Genomic DNA, 24,151 nt, shown 5'->3' on the forward strand with positions numbered 1-24,151 from the left:
AAGGCCAGATTTGTGCAATATACGACTGATTGTTGTCCTATGGACAGAGTCTCCCACCTCAGCTGTAGATCTCTGCAGTTCATCCAGAGTGATCATGGGCCTCTTGGCTGCATCTCTGATCAGTCTTCTCCTTGTATGAGCTGAAAGTTTAGAGGGACGGCCAGTTCTTGGTAGATTTTCAGTGGTCTGATACTCCTTCCATTTCAATATTATCGCTTGCACAGTGCTCCTTGGGATGTTTAAAGCTTGGGAAATCTTTTTGTATCCAAATCCGTCTTTAAACTTCTTCACAACAGTATCTCGGACCTGCCTGGTGTGTTCTTTGTTCTTCATGATGCTCTCTGCGCTTTTAACGGACCTCTGAGACTATCACAGTGCAGGTGCATTTATACGGAGACTTGATTACACACAGGTGGATTGTATTTATCATCATTAGTCATTTAGGTCAACATTGGATCATTCAGAGATCCTCACTGAACTTCTGGAGAGAGTTTGCTGCACTGAAAGTAAAGGGGCTGAATAATTTTGCACGCCCAATTTTTCAGTTTTTGATTTGTTAAAAAAGTTTGAAATGTCCAATAAATGTCGTTCCACTTCATGATTGTGTCCCACTTGTTGTTGATTCTTCACAAAAAATACAGTTTTATATCTTTATGTTTGAAGCCTGAAATGTGGCAAAAGGTCGCAAAGTTCAAGGGGGCCGAATACTTTCGCAAGGCACTGTATCAGCCCCCACCACTGAGTGGTCCAAGGTTGCCATGGTTATTTCCATGCTGACCGGATGGGCGTTGGAGTGGGCTATGGCCATCAGGGAGAGGAGGAGCTGGGTTCCTATGAGGGACTCAGGGGGGTCTTCGACTATCCACTGGAGGGCAGAGAGGGGGTTGAGTGCCTACTCCAACTACGGCAGGATGGCCAGACCACGGCGGAGTACGCGCTCACCTTTCAGATAGTTGCCGCATCCAGCGTATGGAACGAGCCGGCGGTCTGCACCATTTTCATAAAAGGATTGGGCGAAGAAGTCCAGACAGTGTCATCTTGGCATGCCAAATCTAACCTTGGACTCACTCATTGCGATGGCCATCCATCTGAATAAACTTCGGGAGCATCGGCACCCCCATCGACTCTCTCCCTCCTTCGTTGACCGTTCTGAATCAGAGCCTGAACCCATGGAGGTGGTGGCCACACACCTTTCTGCGGCTTCGCCGGAGATAGCTGTGGATCTGTCCCAGCCGGCCAGGAGGGGCTTCAGTGGTGTCCGGTGTGCCCTAACCAGGGCAAGTCCCGCGGGGGTCGTAGACCAAAACAGAGAACACCATCGTGAGAGTAGTCTTTCCATAGTGGTCATATTAGTTTGTAGGCCACATAGGCGGATGTGGTGGATTGAGACTCAGCCCATGCAAAACATATATCTCTAGCTTAAACCAAAGTCTCTCCGCCCTAAAAATGGGAGTCGTCCACGAAGCGGCAAGGTGGGCTGTCTAGCTCCCACCTATCATTTCTTTGGATTGGTTGATACATCTCATTATTGTAATTTATTTTTGAGTATTCGATACGGGTTGTTTATGTCAACCGCTGGTATTCAAGGGAGAGAGCTGTTATGCTACTAGCCTCATGACATGAATATGCGTAGCCATCTCGAGACAACTCCGATATTAAGTGTTTTTTCTTAAAGTAGCCGGGATGTCACGTGTTCTACTTATATCAGTGCACTCGTAACAACTTAAGCATTACGAAACTTATATTCAATCAAATAAACCTCATGTAGCAAATAAGCCATACATTTTTTGGGGTTTACCAAATTCGACTCTCTCATTGACCTCCATACAAATACTCCTTGCTCGGTGGGCCAAACAACAACAAAAACTGCACCTGCCGAGATGGGTCTTTCTCTACCTCTTCTTCTCTGCTAAAACTGACGGATTTTGATGGGGATTTTTTTATTATGCTACTTAGATTGATGCACAGGTGCAATAAGCAACTTTTTGGCCGACCCGACCAAATTCATAGAAATGTGAATTTGTGGGTGGCGCAGCAGTCTAAGGCACTGCATCGCAGGTCAACTGGGTTCATTCCCGGCTTTATTACAACCTGCTGTGATCGGGTGTCCCATAGGGCGACGCACAATTGGTCCAGCGTTTTCCGTGATAGGGGAGGATTTGTACGGGGGTGCTTTTTACTTGGCTCATTGCGCTCGAGCGACTCCTTGTGGCGGGCCGGGCGCCTGCAGGCTGATATCTGTCGTCAGTTGAACAGTGTTTCCTCTGACACATTGGTGCAGCTGGCTTACGGGTTAAGCGGATTGTTGTTAAAATCATCAAATCAAATCAAATTTATTTATATAGCCCTTCGTACATCAGCTGATATCTCAAAGTGCTGTACAGAAACCCAGCCTAAAACCCCAAACAGCAAGCAATGCAGGTGTAGAAGTGTGGTTTGGCGGGTCATTGTTTCAGAGTACACATGACTCGACCTTTGCCACCCGAGCCCTTTAGGGAGTTGCAATGATAACGCAAGATTGAAATTGGGGAGTTAAAGGGGATAAAATACAACATAAAATATCCAAATCTGCATTACCAGTCAAAGTTGGGACACACCTACGATTCAAGAGTTTATCATTTTATTATTTTCTACATTGTAGAATAGTGAAAACATCAAAACATGAAATAACACATGGAAACATGTAGTTATTTTATTTTATTTTACCTTTATTTAGTTACCAAAAAAGTGTTAAAGAAATCCAAATATATTTTAGATTCTTCAAAGTAGCCACCCTTGGCCTTGACAGCTTTGCACACTCTTGGCATTCTCTCAACTAGCTTCACCTGGAAGGCTTTTCCAACAGTCCTGAAGGTGTTCCTACATACGCTGAGCACTTGTTGGCTGCTTTTCCTTCACTCTGCGGTCCAACTCATCCCAAACCATCTTGATTGGGTTGAGGTAGGGTGATTCTGGAAGCCAGGTAATCTGATGCAGCACTCCATCACTCTCCTTCGTGGTCAAATAGCCCTTAAACAGCCTGGAGGTGTGTTGGGTCATTGTCCTGTTGATAACCAAATGATAGTCCCACTAAGCGCAAACCAGATGGGGTGGCATATCGCTGCAGAATGGTGTGGTAGCCATGGTGGTTAAGTGTGCCTTGAATTCTAAATAAATCACAGACAGTGTCACCAGCAAATCACCCCAACACCATCACACCTCCTCCATGCTTCACGGTGGGAACCACACTAAATAAAATTTGGATGAGCAATGACAGACCGGTATAGGCAAGATGCAATAGATGGTATAAAATACAATATATACACTACCGTTCAAAAGTTTGGGGTCACTTAGAAATGCCCTTATTTTCCTTGAAAACGAACACGAAATGAGTTGCAATATGAATAGGAAATATAGTCAAGATGTTGACAAGGTTATAAATAATGATTTATAATTGAAAAAATAATTGTGTCCTTCAAACTTTGCTTTCGTCAAAGAATCCTCCATTTGCAGCAATTACAGCCTTGCAGACCTTTGCCCTTTTAGTTGTCAATTTGTTGAGGTAATCTGAAAAATGTTCACCCCATGCTTCCTGAAGCACCTCCCACAAGTTGGTTTAGCTTGATGGGCACTTTTTACGTACCATACGGTCAAGCAGCTCCCACAAAAGCTCAATAGGGTTGAGATCCGGTGACTGTGCTGGCCACTTCATTATAGACAGAATACCAGCTGACTGCTTCATCCCTAAATAGTTATTGCATAGTTTGGAGCTGTGCTTTGGGTCATTGTCCTGTTGTAGGAGGAAATTGGCTCCAAATAAGCGTTGACCACAGGGCATGGCGTTGCAAGATCCCTTTTACCCTGTACAAATCTCCCACTTTCCCACCACCAAAGCACCCTCAGACCATCATATTGCCTCCACCATGCTTGACAGCACTCCTCCAGCATCTTTTCATTTTTCCGGCGTCTCACGAATGTTCTTCTTTCTGATCCGAACACCTCGAACTTAGATTAGTCTGTCCATAACACTTTTTTCCAGTCTTCCTCTGTCCAGTGTCTAATCTTTTTCCCATCTTAATCTTTTCTTTTTATTGGCCAGTCTGAGATATGGCTTTTTCTTTGCAACTCTGCCTAGAAGGCCAGCATCCCAGAGTCGCCTCTACACTGTTGACGTTGAGACTGGTGTTTTGCTGGTACTATTTAATGAAGCTGCCAGTTGAGGACTGTTTCTCAAACTAGACACTAATGTACTTGTCCTCTTGCTCAGTTGTGCACCGGGGCCTCCCACTCCTCTTTCTATTCTGGTTAGAGCAAGTTTGTGCTGTTCTGTGAAGGGAGTAGTACACAGCGTTGTACGAGAGCTTCAGTTTCTTGGCAATTTCTCGCATGGAATAGTCTCAATTTCTCAGAACAAGAATAGACTGAAAGAAAGTTCTTTGCTTCTGGCCATTTTGATCCATTTTGAGCCTGTAATCGAACCCACAAATACTGATGCTCCAGATACTCAACTAGTCTAAAGAAGGCCAGTTTTATTGCTTCTTTAATCAGAACAACAGTTTTCAGCTGTGCTAACATAACTGCATAAGGGTTTTCTAATGACCAATTAGCCTTTGAAAATTATAAACTTGGATTAGCTAACACAACGTGGCATTGGTTGCTGATAATGGGTGTCTGTACGCCTCTGTAGATATTCCATAAAAAATCTGCCGTTTCCAGCAACAATTAGTCATTTACAACATTAACAATGTCTATACTGTATTTCTGATCAATTTTATGTTATTTTAATGGACAAAAAATGTGCTTTTCTTTCACAAACAAGCAGTGAACAAATGAATGGTGAATGGTAGTGTACATATGAGATGAGTAATGCAAGATATGTAAACATTCTTAAAGGGGCGTTATTAAAGTGACTAGTGATCCATTTATTAAAGTGTCCTATGTATTTAGGCAGCAGCCTCTCTAGGTTAGTGATGGCTGTTTAGCAGTCTGGTGGCCTTGAGATAGAAGCTGTTTTTCAGTCCCTCGGTCCCAGCTTTGATGCACAGTACAGACTGACCTCGCCTTCTGGAGGTTGTTTTCCTGACACCACACTCCGAGTGCCCTCACCTCCTCCCCGTAGGCCATCTCGTTGTTGTTGGTAATCAAGCCTACTGCTGTTGTGACGTCTGCAAGATTGATGATTGAGTTGGAGGCGTGCATGGCCGCGCAGTCATGGGTGAACAGGGAGTACAGGATGGGGATGGGGTAGGGCAGTGTGCAGTGTGATGGCGATTGCATCGTCTGTGGACCTATTGGGGCGTTAAGCAAATTGAAGTGGATCTAGGGTGTCAGGTAAGGTGGATGTGATATGATCCTTGACTAGTCTCTCGACGCACTTCATGATGACAGAAGTGAGTGCTTACGGATAGTTGTTTAGTTCAGTTACCTTTGCCTTGCTTAGTACAGGAACAATGGTGGCCATCTTGAATTATATGTGGACAGCAGACAGGGATAGGGAAAGATTGTACATGTCTGTAAACACCAGCCAGCTGGTCTGCGCATGCTCTGAAGATGCAGCTAGGGATGCCGCCTTACGAGGGTTATCACGTTTAAATGTCTTACTCACGTCGGCCACGGCGAAGGAGAGCCCACAGTCCATGGTAGCGGGCCGCGTCTATGGCACTGTATCCTCAAAGCGGTTAAAGGTGTTTAGTTTGTCTGGAAGCAAGACGTCGGTGTCCGTGACATGGCTTGTTTTCCCTTGTAGTCCGTGATTGTCTGTAGACGCTACCACATACGTCTCGTGTCTGAGCCTTTAAATTGCGACTAAACTTTGTCTCTATACTGACATTTCACTTTGATTGCCTTGCGGAGGGAATAACTACGCTGTTTGTATTCGGCCATATTCCCAGTCACCTTTCCATTCTTAAATGCGGTGGTTTGCACTTTCAGTTTTACACGAATGCCGCCATCTATCCAAGTTTTCTGGTAAGGGTAGGTTTTAATAGTCACAGTAGGTACATCTCCTATACACTTGCTAATAAACTCTCTCACCGAATCAGCGTATATGTCGATATTGTTCTCTAAGGCTACCCGGAACATGTCCCAGTCCGCGTGATCAAAACAATCTTGAAGTTTTGATTCCGATTGGTCAGACCAGCTTTGAATAGTCCTTAGCACGGGTACATCCTGTTTGAGTTTCTGCCTGTAGGAAGGGAAGAGCAACATGGAGTCGTGGTCAGATTTGCCCAAAGGAGGGCGGGGGAGGGCCTTGTATGCATTGCGGAAGTTAGAGTAGTAGTGATCCAGCGTTTTTCCAGCGAGAGTGCTACAGTCAATATGCTGATAGAATTTAGGTAGCCATGTTCTCAAATTTGCTTTGTTAAAATCCCCAGCTACATCAAATGCAGCATTGGGATATATGGTTTCCAGTTTGCATAAAGTCCATTGAAGTTCCTTGGGGGCCGTCATGGTATCGGCTTGAGGGGCATTTGATTGTAAGGAATTCTTGGTCAGGTGAACAAAAGAACTTGAGTTCTTGTATGTTGTTACAATTACATCACGTTAATCATGAAACATACACCCCCGCCCTTCTTCCCGGAGAGATGTCCTGTCGACATAATGCACAAAAAAATCCAGGTGGCTGTATCGACTCCGACAGCATATCCCGAGAGAACCAATCCCTGACGTCTCTCTGGAAAGCAACCCTTGCCCTAATTTTGTCAACCTTGTTATCTAGAAACTGGACATTAGAGAGTAATATACTCGGAAGCGGTGTGTGGTGAGCGCGCCCCAGAAGACCGCACAGTCTACCTCTTCTCCGGCAGCGTTGTTTTGGGTCAGCCTCTGGAATCAGTTCAAATACCCTGGGTGGTTCGGACAAAGGGATCCGCTTCTGGAAAGTCGTATTCCTGGTCGTAGTACTATCAAGTTAACTTCGCTAAGATATCCAATAGTTCTTCCCGGCTGTATATAATAACACTTAAGATTTTCTGGGCCAACAATGTAAAAAATAATACATAAGAAAAAGAAAACACTACCTTTAGTAGTGGTTTCATTGCAGAAATTCCACCATGAAGGCCTGATTCCCGTAGTGTCCTCTGAACAGTTGATGTTGAGATGTGTTCATTGTACTTGAACTCTGTGAAGAATTTATTTGGGCTGCAATTTCTGAGGCTGATAACTCTAATGAACTTATCCTCTGCAGTAACTCTGGGTTTTCCTTTCCTGTAGCAGTCCTCATGAGAGCCAGCTTCATCATAGCGCTTGATGTTTTTTGCAACTGCACTTGAAGAAACTTTAAAAGTTCTTGAAATTTTCCAAATTGACTGACCTTCATGTCTTAAATTAACAATGGACTGTCATTTCTCTTTGCTTATTTGACCTGTTCTTGCCATAATATGGACTTGGTATTTTACCAAATAGGGCAATCTTCTGTATACCACCCCTGCCTTTTCACAACACAACTGTAGTTTTGTTGTCTTCACTATTATTCTACAATGTAGAAGATAGTTAAATTAAAACCCTTGAATGAGTAGGTATCCAAGCGTTTGACTGGTACTGTATATTTATTTATTTTTTATCTGCGAGCCTACAAAAGGGGGGCCGGCCTGCGGCCCATCCCTGCTTTATAAGTATTATTTCACTCAACTGTCTCTTTCCATTCCCCTGTCTCTTTCATCAATGCTGTTGTGAATCTATGAATCACTTTCTAGTGTCCAGTTATGCATTGACTGTGCTCCCTTATGGCTCAGGTGGACCAGGCTGCTGCAGGCATCCTGGCCCTGGGACTGAAGAGGGGGGACAGACTGGGCATGTGGGGACCCAACACATGAGTGGGTCCTGTTCTAGTTTGCCACAGCCAAGGCTGGCATCATACTGGTGTGCACTGACACTGATGGCACGTAAAGGAGGAATCTTAATGTGGGAAAAGTGTTCGTTTTTGCACCCTCTTCCTGGGTACATTAAAGAATATGTTTTCAGTGGTTATGTTTTGTTCTCTCTGACAGACGTCTGTTAACCCAACCTATCAGGTGCAGGAGTTTCAGTTTGCTTCGAGGAAGGTGGGTCATTTGAGTTGGCAGTCATTTCATGTCATATATTTTGTTCAATGAGAACAGTACTGGGTGTGGTGCGCTTAAGTAGGATGGGCCGCTGATTGCTTTTGAAACATTTTATGATGATGATAATGATGTTGATGTTCATTGGTGGTAATAAGTGTTACGCAGTTGTAATGCAAGCAGGTGAATGTAATATTCTCTTCTTTGCTGGTTTTGACCCAGGTGGGATGCAATGCCATTATGTGCCCGACCCAGTTTAAGACCCAGAAGTACTGTGGCATTCTCAGATAGAGCTGTCCAAAGATGGACACTGCTATCCCAGGATCTGTCAAGAGTGCCAGGTTTGACCACACTGCTTTCTTCTTTTGATGAATTCTCAACTATCAGTTACATTGCGTGATGGTCAAAGCACAATCCCCACAAAAAAACTGCATCAGGTTCTGGAGGGTACAACACTTTGAACATTTCAGATAGAAATATCTTCAATAGAGCTGGCATGATTCCCTATGCTACACGGTTGAGGCGTGTCTGGGACAGTAAACCATGGTGTAGGTTGTGTGTTGTGCCTCAATCAAGTTTTTCCACTCTTCCACCCCCCCAGGTATACCTTTGTCTACGGCAATCCTACAATGTACATCGACATGCTGGGCCAGCCTGACTTGGCCAAGTTCGACTTGTCGTCAGTGGAGGGAGGTAAGAGATCATGTTTAACTGGTTTCTGTTCTAATCATATTCTTGAAATCAAATGTATTGAACATTAGTTAGGATGGTGATTGATTGGGATGAAATTCTGCATTCTCGGGGGGTCCTAGAGGACCGGTATTGGAATCTTGGAATTGATGATAGCAATTAGATGATTGGTAGAGGATTTGGTAATTAGATGATTTGGTAATTGATAATTAGTCTTAGATGTTAGTTAGTTTGTTTCTGCATTTTAGGCATCATGGCTGGTTCCCTGTGTCCACCTGAAATAGTGAAAGTAATTTCTACCATGGGCGTTAAGGAACTCTTAGTGAGTAATGTTTTTCTTAAGTTAATTGATTACTTTAAGTTAATTGATTTTTTGGATATACGTGATTGTCCAGAGCGTTCACTCACATGGTTTCCCTGTCCTGAGTCAGTCCCTGGTTAGCAGGGAAGGCTCAAAACGAGCTGTGAGCTGGCCCTTCAGGACCGTCACTGCAGGGCGCAGTTAATATATTTTTTCGTTAGAGGGAGACATTTTAATATGCAAATGTCCCTCCAGATTCATCATTGCAGGGTTGTTGGCCGACTCTACTGCATGTGTTTGTTTTAGCCCAGCACTAACACACATGCTTCTACTAATAAGCTACAGATTACGATTTTGATTAGCTGAATCGGGTGTATTAGTGTTACGCTGGGACAAAAGCTTGCAAACCCTGTAGCTCGCCAGGAGCAAGGTTGGCTATCCCTATGATATTGTCTCTCTGTTAATGTCTTAATCTGTTAACGCACAGTAGTTGAAAATGGAATCAAGACAGACAAGGTTACATCTTTATTTCTTAAATGTTTATTGGATGTGAGTTGTTCACCTCCAAAAGTCAAAAAAATACATTTTATGATGTTCAATATACATAAAAAAGAAGAGCCAAATCTTAAGAGTTATGATACTCGCAGAGTATGCTTATGCTTATATGATGCTTATGGACAATCCATTGACTTAGCAGTAAAAAATATATTTTTTCAATGTCAATCAATTACTTTAAATGAAATGTAACACAGAGTGTCTGGGCGTGTCCGCTAACAAATGAAGCATTGCCACAGCAGGGTGGATGGAAAAGGCAAAATATTTAGTATATTACTTATTTAGTCAAAGACATGACAACTCTGCCACCTTTTCTCATATCCATTTTGAACTGTACACCATTTCCCCCTGTGATAACATATTTAAATGCATTGCAAACCCTTTTAAACTTAATTCATGTAAGAATAAAGTATCTTTGTATCTCTAGGGAGATTGTCTTTTGTATGTATTCATTCGTTAAACGAAAGATACTGCTGGAGAACTGGAGTCCTCTCTTTGTTCATGTCGTCTCTGACTGTTCCTTCTCAACTTTGACCTGCCATCGCTCCGTTGTCTCATAAACCCTTTCAGAAAAAGTCCTCAGCCGCCTGCGCTGTGATGTATCGTTTACCTTTGGTCAGAGTTTGAGAGGGGTCACGCTACGTCGACGTCCGTTTTATGGTCACAGTCCTTTCAGGATGTTTTCTCAGTCTGACAGAGAATTTCTCACAGGAGAAGCGAGACAGCGAGACATGACCAACGGAGTGACCCATAGTTGGGGAATTATGTAGGCCATTGCTGTGGCAGTAGGCGGCAGGGTCCTGAAAGGTGAAGGTGTAAAGCTGAAGGTGTGAAGGTGTAAAGCTGGCGTCGAGGAGAGTCAACATGGCTGTTTGTCTATGTGTTGGTTGTAGGATGCTTGACAAATTCCTCAGCCGTTGAAAAGAGAGTGGGATGAAAGAAAGGTGTGTGTTTGTATTGATAAAGGTTGTGTGTATGTTGTGTGTGTGTGTGGGTTGTGTGAATGTTGTCTTTTAACTGAACCACACAATTCTTCCACTTGTGTACAAGTGTTTTCTTGAGTCTGCTTCGTGTAAAGCCTTTTGGTTTTCTGTTTGTGTTTTTTGTGTGCATGTGTTTGTGTCATGTATCACTTCCTGTGTGTACATGTGAAATTGAGATTTGACAGATAGTGAGTATGGACAGTCTTGAAGTAGCAGTTAGAGTTGCTTTCTTTCTTTCTTTCTTTCTCTGCACACGTACAGAGCCCGTCACCTGGACAGGCCTTTCCCCTCAGGCAGCGTCTCCTGTAGAAAGACAAACATCAGCAGCCAAATCAAACAGTCTGCCCTCCTACTGGTCAACGCCATGACCGGGACACACTGTTCTGTTCTGGACAGGACACCAAGGCCAAGATGGAAAAAGAACAGCAGGGGACAGACTCTGACGAGCAGACAGAGAGTTCTGAGGGAAGGAAGAGGGAAAGGGAAAGATGAACGTCAAGCTAGGCAGGTCCCAAACCACCCCCTGACATTAAGTGCTACTGTCTCAAGCCAAAGTCATTTTGTGTCCTACACACACAAATTCCCTCCTTCATATGAATACAAGCTGTGAGGAAAGCATTGAAGCCTGAAAGGGACCAGCAAAAATGTGAAATGTGTATCACAATCAAAACCCTTTGTCAAGATGTACTTCGGTAAATTCATGACTTTAAACTCTCGCAGGTCTGATACTGAGAAACTCATAACCCGGTGGGCACACCACGTCATTTCAGTATGGATAATTGGGTAATATTTGGTTGAAACATTGATCAATAAGATTTCAACCTACTGTGCATTCAGAAAGTATTCAGACCCCTTCCCTTTTTCCACATTGTGTGACTTTTTAAAAAATGTATTAAATAAAAAAATCCTCATCAATCTACACACATTACCCCATAATGGCAAAGCAAAAACAGTCCACCTGCAATAAATTCAATTGATTGGACATGATTTGGAAAGGCACACACCTGTCTGTCTATAAGAACAAAAACCAAGCCATGAAGTCGAAGGAATTGTCCGTAGAACTCCGAAACAGGATTGTGTAGAGGCACAGATCTGGTGAATGGTACCAAAACATTTCCGCAGCATTGAAGGTCCCCAAGAACACAATGGCCTCCATCATTCTTAAGTGGAAGAAGTTTGGAACCGCCAAGACTCTTCCTAGTGCTGCTCGCCTGGCGAAACTGATCAATTGGGGAGAAGGGCCTTGGTCAGGGAGGCAACCAAGAACCCGATGGTCACTCTGACAGAGCTCCAGAGTTCCTCTGTGGAGATGGGAGAACCTTCCAAAAGGACAACCATCTCTGCAGCACTAAACCAATCAGGCCTTTATGGTAGAGTGTCCAGGTGGAAGCCACTCCTCAGTAAAAGGCACATGACAGCCCGCTTGGAGTTTGCCAGAAGAAACAAGATTCTCTGGTCTGATGAAACCAATATTGAACTCTTTGGCCTAAGTGCCAATGGTCATGTCTGGAGGAAACATGGCACCATCCCTATGGTGAAGCATGGTGGTGGCAGCATCATGCTGTGGGGATGTTTTTCAACGGCAGGGAATGGGAGACTTTTCAGGATCAAGGGAAAGATGAACAGTGCAAAGTACGGACAGATCCTTGAGGAAAACCTCCTCCAGAGCGCTCAGACTGGGGCAAATTATTACCTTCCAACAGGACAATGACCCTAAGCACACAGCCAAGACAATGCAGGAGTGGATTCGGGACGAGTCTCTAAATGTCCTTGAATGAACCCGATCTAACATCTTTGGAGAGACCTGAAAATAGCTGTGAAGCGACGCTCCCCATCCAACCTGACAGAGCTTGAGAGGATCTGCAGAGAAGAATGGGAGAAACTCCCCAAATACAGGTGTGCCAAGCTTGTAGCGTCATACCCAAGAAGACTCGAGGCTGTAATCGCTGCCAAAGGTGCTTCAACAAAGTAGTGAGTAAAGGGTCTGAATACTTATATATAATGTAATATTTCAGTTACATATACATTTGCAAAAATGTCTAAACACTGTTTTTGCTTTGTCATTATGGGGTATTGTGTGTAGGTTGATGAGGGGGAAAAACGATTTAATCCATTTTAGAACAAGGGGGTTGAATACTTTCCTAATGCCCTGTACATTCACTCACTCAAATGTCTTTACTCTCAAATGTCTTTACATTTACATATCAAACGTAAATTGAATTTCTAAAAGCACAACCAAATTCCAAAGGAAAAACAATGTCTGATTTTTGGTTTAGTTGTCAATTCAAATGTCTATCACTGCGCTTTCAACCCATTAAAAGCACAGCAAAGTTCAAATGGTAATACAATGTCAGATGTTAGGTTTATTTATACAACAGATTCATTTGTTATCATTGTGCTTCGTTTTATAGCAGAACCAAATGACCTGGATTGCAGTTGAGATTACATTGAAAGTGCATATTGCAAGTGATCAATGGCAGTCAAGATTCTGAGCAGATTATTACAGTAATTGTGAAGATCTCCACAGACCTGTGACGACCTACTGTACGCATGCTATCTTGAACATACATGCTTTATATGATTACAATAGAATAAATGTATAGTTACAGTAACCTCAAATGTGGCCATGGATGTGTGACTCATTTTAAGGTTCAATTTTACATTAGTTTGTAAGATACTATTTACTGTATTACAAAAGTAATATTGAATTGTTTGGTTGACAACACAACCAAATATCAACATTTAAAGGTGATGTATCTACTGCTTGGAAAGTTCCATCTAAGCCACTGGCTTAATTCCATTCTTTAACTTTCCTTTTTGGTTGAATCCAACATATAATTTATTACCTTGTTGACAAGTTAATAGGTTATTTATTGTATTTCAAAAGTGATATTGAATTGTATTGGTTGTCAACGCAACCAAACAACATTTGAAGGAGATTTATCTTCTGCTTGGATAGTTCCATCTGTGCCACTGATTTAGTATGGCTTTAATTTCAGTTTGTTGACAAGTTAATAATTGATATGTTGGATTCAAGTCTTCATCTCAAAATAAAATTTAAGAATAGGACTAAATCAAACTTTAAATGCACTTTAAAGTGTCAAATGTACATTTTTAGGCAACGTGACCAAAATCACATAGAAATGTGAGTTATAAATCTATCATTCAACTTGAAAGCAAGTCGAAAGCAGTAGATCAGTTCTATATAAGCTATTTCTATGCTTCCCATTCTTAATTTTTGTTTGTACACCAGCTTCAAACAGCTGAAACAACAATATTTTTGATTGTGGAAAAAATATTTCACAGCGGTTTAGATGGTACAATAGTTCTCTACACTATACTAGTTTATTTTGTCACACAAACTGAAATTAGGCAAATTATTAGAGATTTAGCAACCCGGGAATGGGGCAGTGATTTCTGCTCAGTGCAACATTAAATAAAGTTTGATTTAATTTAGTCCTATTCTTTAACTTTGATTTTTTTGGTTGGATAGAGGAGTGAATCCAACCTATGAATTATTCATTTGTAGGCCAACTGGAATTAAAGCCAGACTAAGTCCAGTGGCACAGATGAAACTTTCCAAGCAGAAGATGCATCCCCTGCAAATGTTGGTATTTGGTTGCGTTGACAACCAAATAGAATTCAGCATCACTAAATATAATATCATACCATTTTAAATCAGCAAGCGCCTGAAATCGTAAGTCTATTGTGTTGTCTTTTTTTGTTGAATTCGGGGTTGAATTTAAACAATAGCTGTTAGGGTTGCAAATGATATATATGCCTAAATAGCATGATTGATGATATACAGTGCCTTCAGGAAGTATTCACACCTCTTGACCTTTCCACATTGTCTTGTCTTAGTGCCTGAATTTAAAATGTATTAAATGTAGATTTTTTTTGTCACTGGCCTAAACACAACACCCCCATAATGTCAATTATGGAATTATGTTTTTCAAAGTATTCAACCTGTTTGTTATGGCAAGCCTAAATAAGTTCAGGAGTGAACATTTGCTTTATAAGTTGCATGGACTCTGTGTGCAATAATAGTGTTTAACATGATTCGTGGATGACTACCTCATCTCTGTACCCCACATATACAATTATCTGTGAAGTCCCTCAGTCAAGCAGTGCACAGATTCAACCACCAAGAACAGGGAGGTTTGCCAATGGCACCTATTTGTAGATGGATAAAAATGAAAAAAAAAAGCAGATATTGAATATCCCTGTGAGCATAGTGATTAATGACACTTTGGATGGTGTATCAATACACACAGTCACTACAAAGACACAGGTGTGCTTCCTAACTCCGTTGACGGAGAGGAAGGAAACCGCTCAGGGATTTCAACAATGGTGACTTTAAAACAGTTACAGAGTTTAATGGCTGTGATAGGAGAAAACTGAGGATGGCTCAACAATATTGTAGTTACTCTACAATACTAACCTAATTGACGGATTGAAAATAAGGAAGCTTGTACAGAATAAAAACACTCCAAAACATGAATCCTGTTTGCAACAAGTAAAGTACAGTAATATTGCAAAAAATGTGGCAAAACAATATATTTCTGTCCTGAATACAAAGTGTTATGTTTGGGGCAAACCCAACACAACACATTACGGAGTACCATTCTCCATATTTTCAAGAATAGTGGTGGCTGCATCATGTTATGGGTAATGCTTATAATTGTTAAGGACTGGGGAGTTTTACAGGATAAAAAATAAACAGAATGGAGCTAAGCACATGCATAATCCTAGAGGAAATCCTGACTCAGTCTGCCTTCCACCAGGCACTGGGAGATTAATTCACCTTTTAGCAAGACAATAACCTAAAGCCTAAGGCCCACTCTGGAGTTGCTTACCAAGAAGACAGTGAATGTCCCTGAGTGGCCGAGATACAGTTTTGACTTAAATCTACTTAAATAATCTATGGCAAAACCTGAAAATGGTTGTCTAGCAATGATCAACAACCAATTTGACAGAGCTTGATTTATTTGATTTTTTTAAAACATAATGGGCAAATGTTACACAATCCAAGTGTGGAAGGCTTTTTAGAGACTTACCCAGAAAGACTCACAGCTGTAATTGCTGCCAAAGATGCTTCTACGAAGTATTGACTCGGGGGTGTGAATACTTGTATAAATAAGATATTTCTGCGTTTCATATTCAATAAATTAGCAAACATTTTCTACAAACATGTTTTCACTTTGTCATAATGGGGTATTAAGTATAGATGGCTGAGATTTTTTTGTTGTTGATTTAATCCATTTTGAATTCCGGCTGTAACAAAACAAAATGTGGAATAAGTCAAGGGGTATGAATATTTTCTCAAGGCACTGAGTGTTAAAGTATGGTCACATTTCATTTGCTCTGTTAAACCTACCCTTTGGAATTACTTTTTCTCACCAATTTCGTGATACGATCTTGTCTCATCACTTCAAGGACTAGGGAGAGGTGAAGGTCGAGACTCATACGTCCTATGAAACATGACCTGCCAAGCCGCGCTGCTTCTTAACACACTGCTTGCTTAACCCGGAAGCCAGCTGCACCAATGTGTCGGCGAAAACACCATCCAACTGACAACCAAGTTCAGCTTGCAGGCACCCGGCCGCCACAAGCAGTCGCTAGAGCACGATGAACCAAGAAAATCCCCCCCGGCCAAACCCTCCGCTAACGACACCTTGCCAATTGTACACCACCCCATGGGGCTTCCGGTCATGGCCGTCTGTGACACAGCCTGGGATCAAACCCGAGGCTGTAGTGGCACATCAGCACTGCGATGCAGTGCCTTAGACTGCTGCTTCACTCGGGGCTGGTCAAATTTATTTTATTTTTAAGTGGAGATCTCTCAACTATCATTCTCACAATAGCACATTGGTAATAGCCAGAAAATATCATAGCTGGGCTGTGCTTGGTTAAAACCCTGGATGGGAGGCCATAGGGTAGCTGTAGATAAATCAATTATCCAGGAGGTGCTGCCCAGCCCATAGTATTTTTCTGATAGTGGATATAACGTTGAAGATCTGGCATGGTTTTAATGGTACAAATTCAACATATTTTATAGGGTTTTCTATGTTGAAATTTGGTTAACTTGATGACAATGCTGTGCTTGAAATTTCACCCTCAAAACAACAGTTTAGGTTGAAGACCTTTTTCAAATCCAATGTATTTCCCACATGAATTCCACTACACAATACGATGACAAATTACATTGAAACAATGTTGATTCAACCAGTTTGTGTCCAGTGGGAAGCTTGCTAGCTTCAGCTCATAAATTCACTTAACTGAGGTTTACTTTCCTATTTGCGGACTAGTTTTGTAATTTGGAGAGTCATCGACAGTCAGATTACCTCTTTTAATGGCGCGTGCCCTTCTTGGCTCTCTTTGTCTTGACTTTGCAGCTGCTGAAGGCAGAACTGTCTCTGATCTGTTTTCCTCTCTGTGAGGATGGAGATGCACAGAGCGCATCAGGGCGCTGGCGGCTAGAGTCCATCCACCTAGTGGGGGGAAACAGAGAGAATTAGACACAGGGTCTCGGAAAAGGAGAGGACATTTTCCAATTACTGGAGGAAAAGTGTGGTACATTATGGCTACCACGTTTGTCTTGTTAGCCAGGTTAAATATGAGCTCCTTACTTGCGCAGAGGGGCAAGCATGCAGGTGCAGCTCCAGGGGTTGTTGGAGAGCGTGAGGTTGGTGATAGTGGTGAACTCCAGGCTGTTGGGGAGGGACTTGAGCTTGTTGTTGTCCAGGTGCAGAGACTTGATGGCCGTCACTCCATTGAACGCAGCGTCAGAGAACTAGAGGCAGAGATACAGACACAGTATAAGAGGCTTTTTAGTTTCATTTGAAAAGATAGACTTTGACAAGATATTCAAAACATAACCAAGAACAGTCTTGTCCTTCAAATCCAAAAGTAATTTATTGCATGTATAATAGCTTCCCACGGCTCATTTGACATCCCTGAATTTAACTATTGAAGTCCCTAAAATCAACCAATATGTCAGGTAAATCTCCCCTTTCATTTAGCAGAAGCTTTTCTCCAAAGCGACTTACAGTAGTGAGTGCATACATTTTCGTACTGGTCCCCCATGGGAATCGAACACACAACCCTTGTATTGTAAACGCCATGCTCTACCAACTGAGACACTCTCACAGGGCATTGAGATCACACCAAGCCTGCTGATAGATGGATGTAGAATTTGTTCTACCCTTGCAGTTAGACCTCATCCTTAATATCTGTCAGAAGGCAGACCGAGATGTTTGGTAGAGGGAATCCTTTTTTTTTTCTTCCTACAACAGAGTCACTCTGTCATGAAAGCCTCCACTCATAACTGGTTCCTGCAGCGGTGCTTATGTAAACTTGACTGTCTCACCCCTCTCTTCTCCTAAACTTCATATGTGTTTGTGAGGCCGCTAAAAACTTCACAGAGGTGCAAGATGAACTGATGCTCACCATGTCAAGTTTGGCTCTTAGCCTTCTAGCAGGAGGAGAGAGGGAAGGAAGGAGGTCTGGGGGCAGCTGTGAGAGGAGGGTGGACTTTGCTTTGGGGGGGATGAGTTATGTATGTCTATAAGAGATGAAGCTATTGATTGAGGCATCTTTTTGGAAATTTCCACTGCGGAGGTTCGCGAGCGCCCGAGGTGGATGTTTCTGGTAATTTGAGGCAATGGAAGATGGATGACTTCCATCATGGTCAGGTTTCTCTCTCTCTCTCTCTCTCTCTCTCTCTCTCTCTCTCTCTCTCTCTCTCTCTCGGAGCCACTCCTCTGCCAGGAAGGCTTGCAAAGGGCCCAATTGTCCATTCAACTCAGGGGCGATGTACAAGCTAAAAATACCTGTCCTTCATGGGCCACGGAACACCCTGCCTCTATTTACCTCTCTCCTAAACCTTACTGACCTGTTTGCAGGATCCTCGTGCTGAGGGCAAAAAAATGCACAAAGCTGAAAATAACACTTGTGTAAAAATTAGGCTGGGACATGCTTGGATATGGCCAAGCAAAAACAAAACACCTTAAAAATAACCATGTCCCCCGCCACCCCAAAAACCTCAACATCTCCCGCTGCTTTCCCCTCACTCTAACTCACAGGAATACAGTCTGCCAGAGACATGTCTTCATACTGTAGCATGGATACTGTGCACTCAAATATTAGATTCACTTCTAGTATTGAATAAACTCTGAGTTTGGAATGTATGCAGCAAGGTAGTCCCTCCATCAGTATATGGAGTTATAACGGGTTCATTGGGAATTAGGCAGAAAAGCTCTCATCGGAGTCTCTCTCTCGAGGTCTTCTCATCTCTCCACTCAGGCCTGGATTGGGGTTGGTCAGCCGAGGGAGATAGCGATCGTGCAACCTCGTTACATTTTACATTGTTACGCTATGAGTTACTAGATGAAGGGTTGGCTGTGTTATCTCTAGATAGGAAAGAATTTCCAGTGATGCCTGCTGTTGTTCCATGAACTCTTTAGCCTTGGGGTGTCTGTATGATAGTTCAAACTTCTCTGCCATAGACTGGAGCGATTATAGGGGACATCTATGCATCACTCTATTTGTAAATAGTGACTCCCAAAGGATGGAAACTAGCCAGATCTTAAAAGCCTCTTCAGACTGCACTTAAGTGTAATGAGGCAGTCACCCACCTCAAACACCAACGTGAACCTCAGGAATGATCAATCACTGCGTCAATGATATCTTGGGCTATCCGTATGTGCCTTGGGGAACCCCTATGTGATGGTGTGTTTGGGTTTACATTACATGCTGAAGAGTTTGGTCCATACCAGCGGTTTGTTATGATGCTACTAGGTGATTGTTTGATTGTTTGTATGTTTGATGTACATTCCCATGTATTTCCTTAATGTAAAGAGCAGGGACCTCAGCACTCCAACTCCACTTCTTGTCCTCACAAAGCTAGATTGGACATCCAATCTTCAACACCAACTGTCCACCAACCAACTACATGTGGGAATGGAGCTACACAATACTAAAACACCAATGCTCTCTACCACTGTGCAAAACTCCAGACCCACACAATCTCAGATGCAGAGTCAACTAAAACGAAAACTAATCAAGAAAAAAAGATGTTGTAAACTGATAGAAAATAATTAACCCATTTGAAAAACGAACACTATACTGAAACTATGTTTGCCTCCAAAGAAAAGTTAAATAAAACCATTATGAATTATGCTACATTTTAGTTTTTTTTCTAGATCTAATGGGGTTTTCTAGATCTAATGGGGTTGCTACATTTTGTTGTATTTTTGTATGGGGGGGGTCACATCTTGCATCTGAGGGGGCAGTAATACATAAGGTCATAGATTAGGGGTTCTGTTAAATCCACATCACATAAGATCAGCTTTACAGCGTGATTAAAAGTTAAAGGCAATGTTTCCACTTTAGCAGAGACACCATTCACGGTAACCGCTGCATACTGTATGTCAGCTCAATCGGAAATTACCTTAAAATTTCAATCGCAGAATCTCTAACGCTGAAGCGTTGAATAGAGCCCTAGATTTAAAAGGAATAGCGCAGAGACTGGTGCAAAACATATGGTGAAAGGGGACTCTCTCGCCCATGTTTACACCAATCCAATGCTTTTTAACTTAGTACATGTAAGAACAATCAAGTTAGCTACCTAGCAGATTGTTTCCATGTTAGCTAGGGATAGTGATGCACAAGCTAGGCCTATTTGTAACATCACCGTCTCCTAGCCATATTTACCCGCTAGATTCAGTAGCTTGAAAACCCCAGCCTCCCAGGCAATGAATTGTGTCCAACACTGCAACTAAATAATATAAAAACTATATAGAAATATTTTTACTAAATAAAACTAGCAAATCAGGTCTGAAAACATACTGGAACTATAAACTGAATTCAAATAAATATCGAAAAATGAATAGAAATAACACAAAACTATAATAACCTTTTGAAAGATGCTCTCTTTTCACCACACCATACCCCAAGCAGAGCAATCAGGATCAAAGAACACAATCAACTGTTTTTTTTGTGTGTTTTTATTTCCCAACCGGGAGTCATGCTGAGACCAAGTCTCTTTCTCAGATGAACCCTGCATACACATCAATACACATCAAAAACATCAATATACACTATACACATTAATAATACACATCAATACACTAAAAGCAAAACACAACCATAGAAAATAAACACATTGTTCAGTAAAAAGGTCCTCAATCAGCCTTTTGAATTGCCCTAGAGCCTTGGAGAGCAAGGTGCAAAAAAACTAAAAGCAGATCGACCTAACTCAATAGAGATGGAAGGGATCTCCAGAGTTCGCCATCCCTGAGACCGGGTCTGGTATCTCGTACGTCTAAGTTAACAATGAAGTAACGTACGACGGAAGTTTATGCAGGAGGCGTTATAAAGAAAGAGTGCAATGCATCGATCTATAAGATTTTAAAGAGGGCCAGCCTACTTTCTGATACAGAGTATAGTGATGTGTACAGAACCTATTGCCTGAAATAAAGTGTAGTGCGCTATGATAAACTGCGCCCAATGGCTTCAATACAGTAGCAGCTACATTCATATAGACAATATCCCCATAGTTTATAACCAGTATGAATGTTGACTGAATGATTTGTTTTGTGTTATTTAATGAAAGGCATGACCTATTCATATAAAATAAGCCCATTTTAATTCTTAACTACTGTAGCTCATCAACATGCTTTTTGAAAGATAGCTTTTCATCAATCCAGATGCAGGGACATGATCAATGAGGGCACCATACAATGTACATAAATCATCAGATACATTTTTAAGTGGTTTGGAGAATAACATATATACTTGGTACTGCATTAAGTACCAATTTCAATTCAACAAAGGCTTTCGGCAAAGCAATGAAGGCACACAACAGTGTCATCTGCATACAGGTTTATGTTAATTGATTTTGCAGATATACCAACATTGTTTATATAGACAGTAAAATGTACAGGACCTAAAATCGATCCCTGTGGGATACCTTTTGTAATATCAACTGGCAGGACTCAATGTGTTATTTTCTGATGATGTTATTGATATTTATTGGAAAGGAGCATCAAGCTTATCACTTTCACCACAACTTATTTCATCTGTAGCCTAATAAACTGCAATTTTTTAACTTTTTTTTTTACTTAACCTTTATTTAAATTGGCAAGTCGGTTAAGAACAAATTCCTATTTACAATGATGGCCTACACCGGCCAAACCCGGACGACACTGGGCCAATTGTGCGCCGCCCTATGGGACTCCCAATCACGGCCGGTTGTGATACAGCCTGTATTTGAACCAGGGTGTGGGTAGAGACGACACTAGCACTGACATGCAGTGCCTTACAGCTACGCTACTTGGGAGCCCCTTTCCCGATTTCGTAGTGGGAAGACCATGCAATATATCATTGCGTGACTCCAAATTGATTTCGATATAATATTTACACCACCATTTATCGCATAATTCATTTTACAAACAAAAAGATCCCACCATATCGAACGAATTGTACCGGCATTTCATATTTCCGTCAGGCCCGATCATAACTTTTTCGTGCACTAGTTAATTTATCCACATCAAATGGTTGGATGGAAACCTGGTTAATGATTCCGCTATCAGGGTAGCAGAAAAAAAAACTATTTTAAGCAAGGCATCTACAGTACAGTGGCACATCACAAGTAGAATGTTTTTCAACAACCAGACACAGAGATCCCGCTGGTCTCATCCTGACCACGTGTGGCCTGCTTTCATCCCATATGGGTGCTTCCCATATGGGTGGATGTCATCATAAGGATTTTATTACCATACAATGAGACAGATGGGGAGAAAGCACAACAACCAAAGCATAAATATTGTCTTCGTATCCCACACTCTCGTAAACCTGAAAGGTCAGTCAAAATATGATGAATGGTAGAGATCGGCTTAACCACCTCCCATTACCACCTGCCCTTGGCCTACGGTATGTGACCACGGAACTGGGAGAAGAGAAACAACTTTTGACTACTGGAAAATGGGGAGTTGGCCAGTGTCAAGCCAGAATGTACATGTACATAAGCAAATGAAATATGGCAAGCCAGAACCAAAACAAACAAACAACAAGCCTCCCTAATCCGCAGGGCTGCTAGAATTTTTAGGACAAGAATATAGCTTTTTATATCATGGTGCCTCTAATCGTTGAGACCTGTGTTGCATGAAATTAAACTTGCAATGCTCTCTCATAGTAATAGAATCATATACTGCTTCTACGCCATCCTACTATTGCATTGCCCTACTCTTAAACCAGGGCTGCCCAACCCTTTTCCTGGAGATCTACCGTCCAGTGGGTTTTCAGTCCAACCCTAATTTAACACAACTGATTCTGCTAATTAGCTGCCTGTCAACAAGACCTTAACTATCTGATTCAGATATGAAAAATTAGGGTTGGACTGAAAACCTACAGGACAGTAGATCTCCAGGAAGAGGGTTGGGCAGCCCTGTCTTAAACTCTCAATTGCCAAACTCTCACCCTTCCCAACTCAATAAGTTATTTGAGCAGCCATAAAAGTACCCCCCTCCCCTTAACAATATGAGACTGACCTTTTCCAGCCCCATGCCATCCAGGTTCAGCTTCTCCATGTAGCGTCCGAAGCTCTGGAAGGCGTTGTCGGGGATGCTCCTCAGGGGGTTCTTGGCCAGGCTCAGTTCCTCCACCACTCTCAGCTTGCTCATGGCCAGGCCAGGATAGGTGGACAGCCTGTTCCTGTCCAGGTGCAGGATGGCCAGGTTCTCCACATCGTCCAGAGAGCCCGGCTGCAGCGAGTTCATCTCATTGCCACTCATGTGCAGCCAGCGCAGGTCTTTGGCTCCGGCGAAGGTGCCTGGCTTGATGTCACGCAGCTTGTTGTCATTGAGCTGCAGGATGAACAGGTTGATCATGGGTGAGAAGATTCCCTTGGGCAGGTCGCTGATGCGGTTGCCATCCAGGTAGAGGTAAGTGAGCTCGGTGAGGTCCTCGAAGGCACCTGGCTTGATGCTGGTGATCTCGTTGTTGGACAGGTAGAGGTAGATTAGCTTTTTGAGTCCCTTGAAGGCCTGGCCGCCAATCTCATGGAGCTGGCAGTGCTGCATGTGCAACGAGATGAGACCCTTGCTGCTGGCGAAGGAGCCAGTGGGCAGGCTGCCCAGGTTGTTCCTTTGCAGGTTGAGCAGACGGGTGGCCTCGGACACCTGCGGGATCTTCTTCAGCCCCACGTTGTCACAGATGACATGCTGCAGGTCCCCATGGCAGTGACACTGAGCCGGGCACTGGCTGGGGGCGCCCCAAACAGCCGGGCCGAGGACCAGCAGGCAAGTCCCCACCAACAGGAAGCTCACACACGGCATACTGACGCCACTACTCTGCTCAGTCTCTCCACCTGGTCTGTCTTCTGTCTTCTTGAGAGCTTCTTCTTACTGCTTGACAGGCACTCTAAGCTAGAAATTCCTCCAGAAAGCCTCAGGGAGATAGAAAGAGAGAGCAGAAGGATTCAGAGAGGGAAGGCAAGAGGTGAATGGTGTGAAAGAGGGGGAGAGTGAGAGTGGACGTGACTGAGAGAGGAGGGCAGTGCAAAAAAGATTCACTCCGGGCTTTGAGAGGATGGAACGGCAGTC

The 24,151-nt window shown here is 42.7% G+C and overlaps 1 protein-coding gene across 2 annotated transcripts; it reads right to left on the reverse strand.

Annotated features, from left to right (window-relative positions):
* Positions 1-9,530: 9,530 nt before the first annotated feature.
* Positions 9,531-24,147, reverse strand: LOC110499144 (chondroadherin). Of its 2 annotated transcripts, none has more exons than XM_036955929.1 (4): positions 23,099-24,147; positions 17,177-17,340; positions 16,892-17,038; positions 9,531-11,007 (listed from the first exon to the last, which is right to left on the reverse strand). In XM_036955929.1, the coding sequence occupies exons 1-3, from the start codon at positions 23,882-23,884 to the stop codon at positions 16,897-16,899; spliced, it is 1,092 nt and encodes a 363-aa protein (XP_036811824.1). In that variant the 5' UTR covers positions 23,885-24,147; the 3' UTR covers positions 9,531-11,007; positions 16,892-16,896. The 2 variants fall into 2 exon arrangements, with proteins under 2 accessions (XP_036811824.1, XP_021431760.1); XM_021576085.2 differs by having other exon boundaries at positions 9,531-10,850; positions 23,099-24,146.
* Between the last annotated feature and the right edge of the window lie 4 nt (positions 24,148-24,151).

This window comes from Oncorhynchus mykiss, chromosome 20 (genome assembly GCF_013265735.2).
Source record: "Oncorhynchus mykiss isolate Arlee chromosome 20, USDA_OmykA_1.1, whole genome shotgun sequence".
In the NCBI taxonomy this organism is placed as follows: Eukaryota; Metazoa; Chordata; class Actinopteri; order Salmoniformes; family Salmonidae; genus Oncorhynchus; species Oncorhynchus mykiss.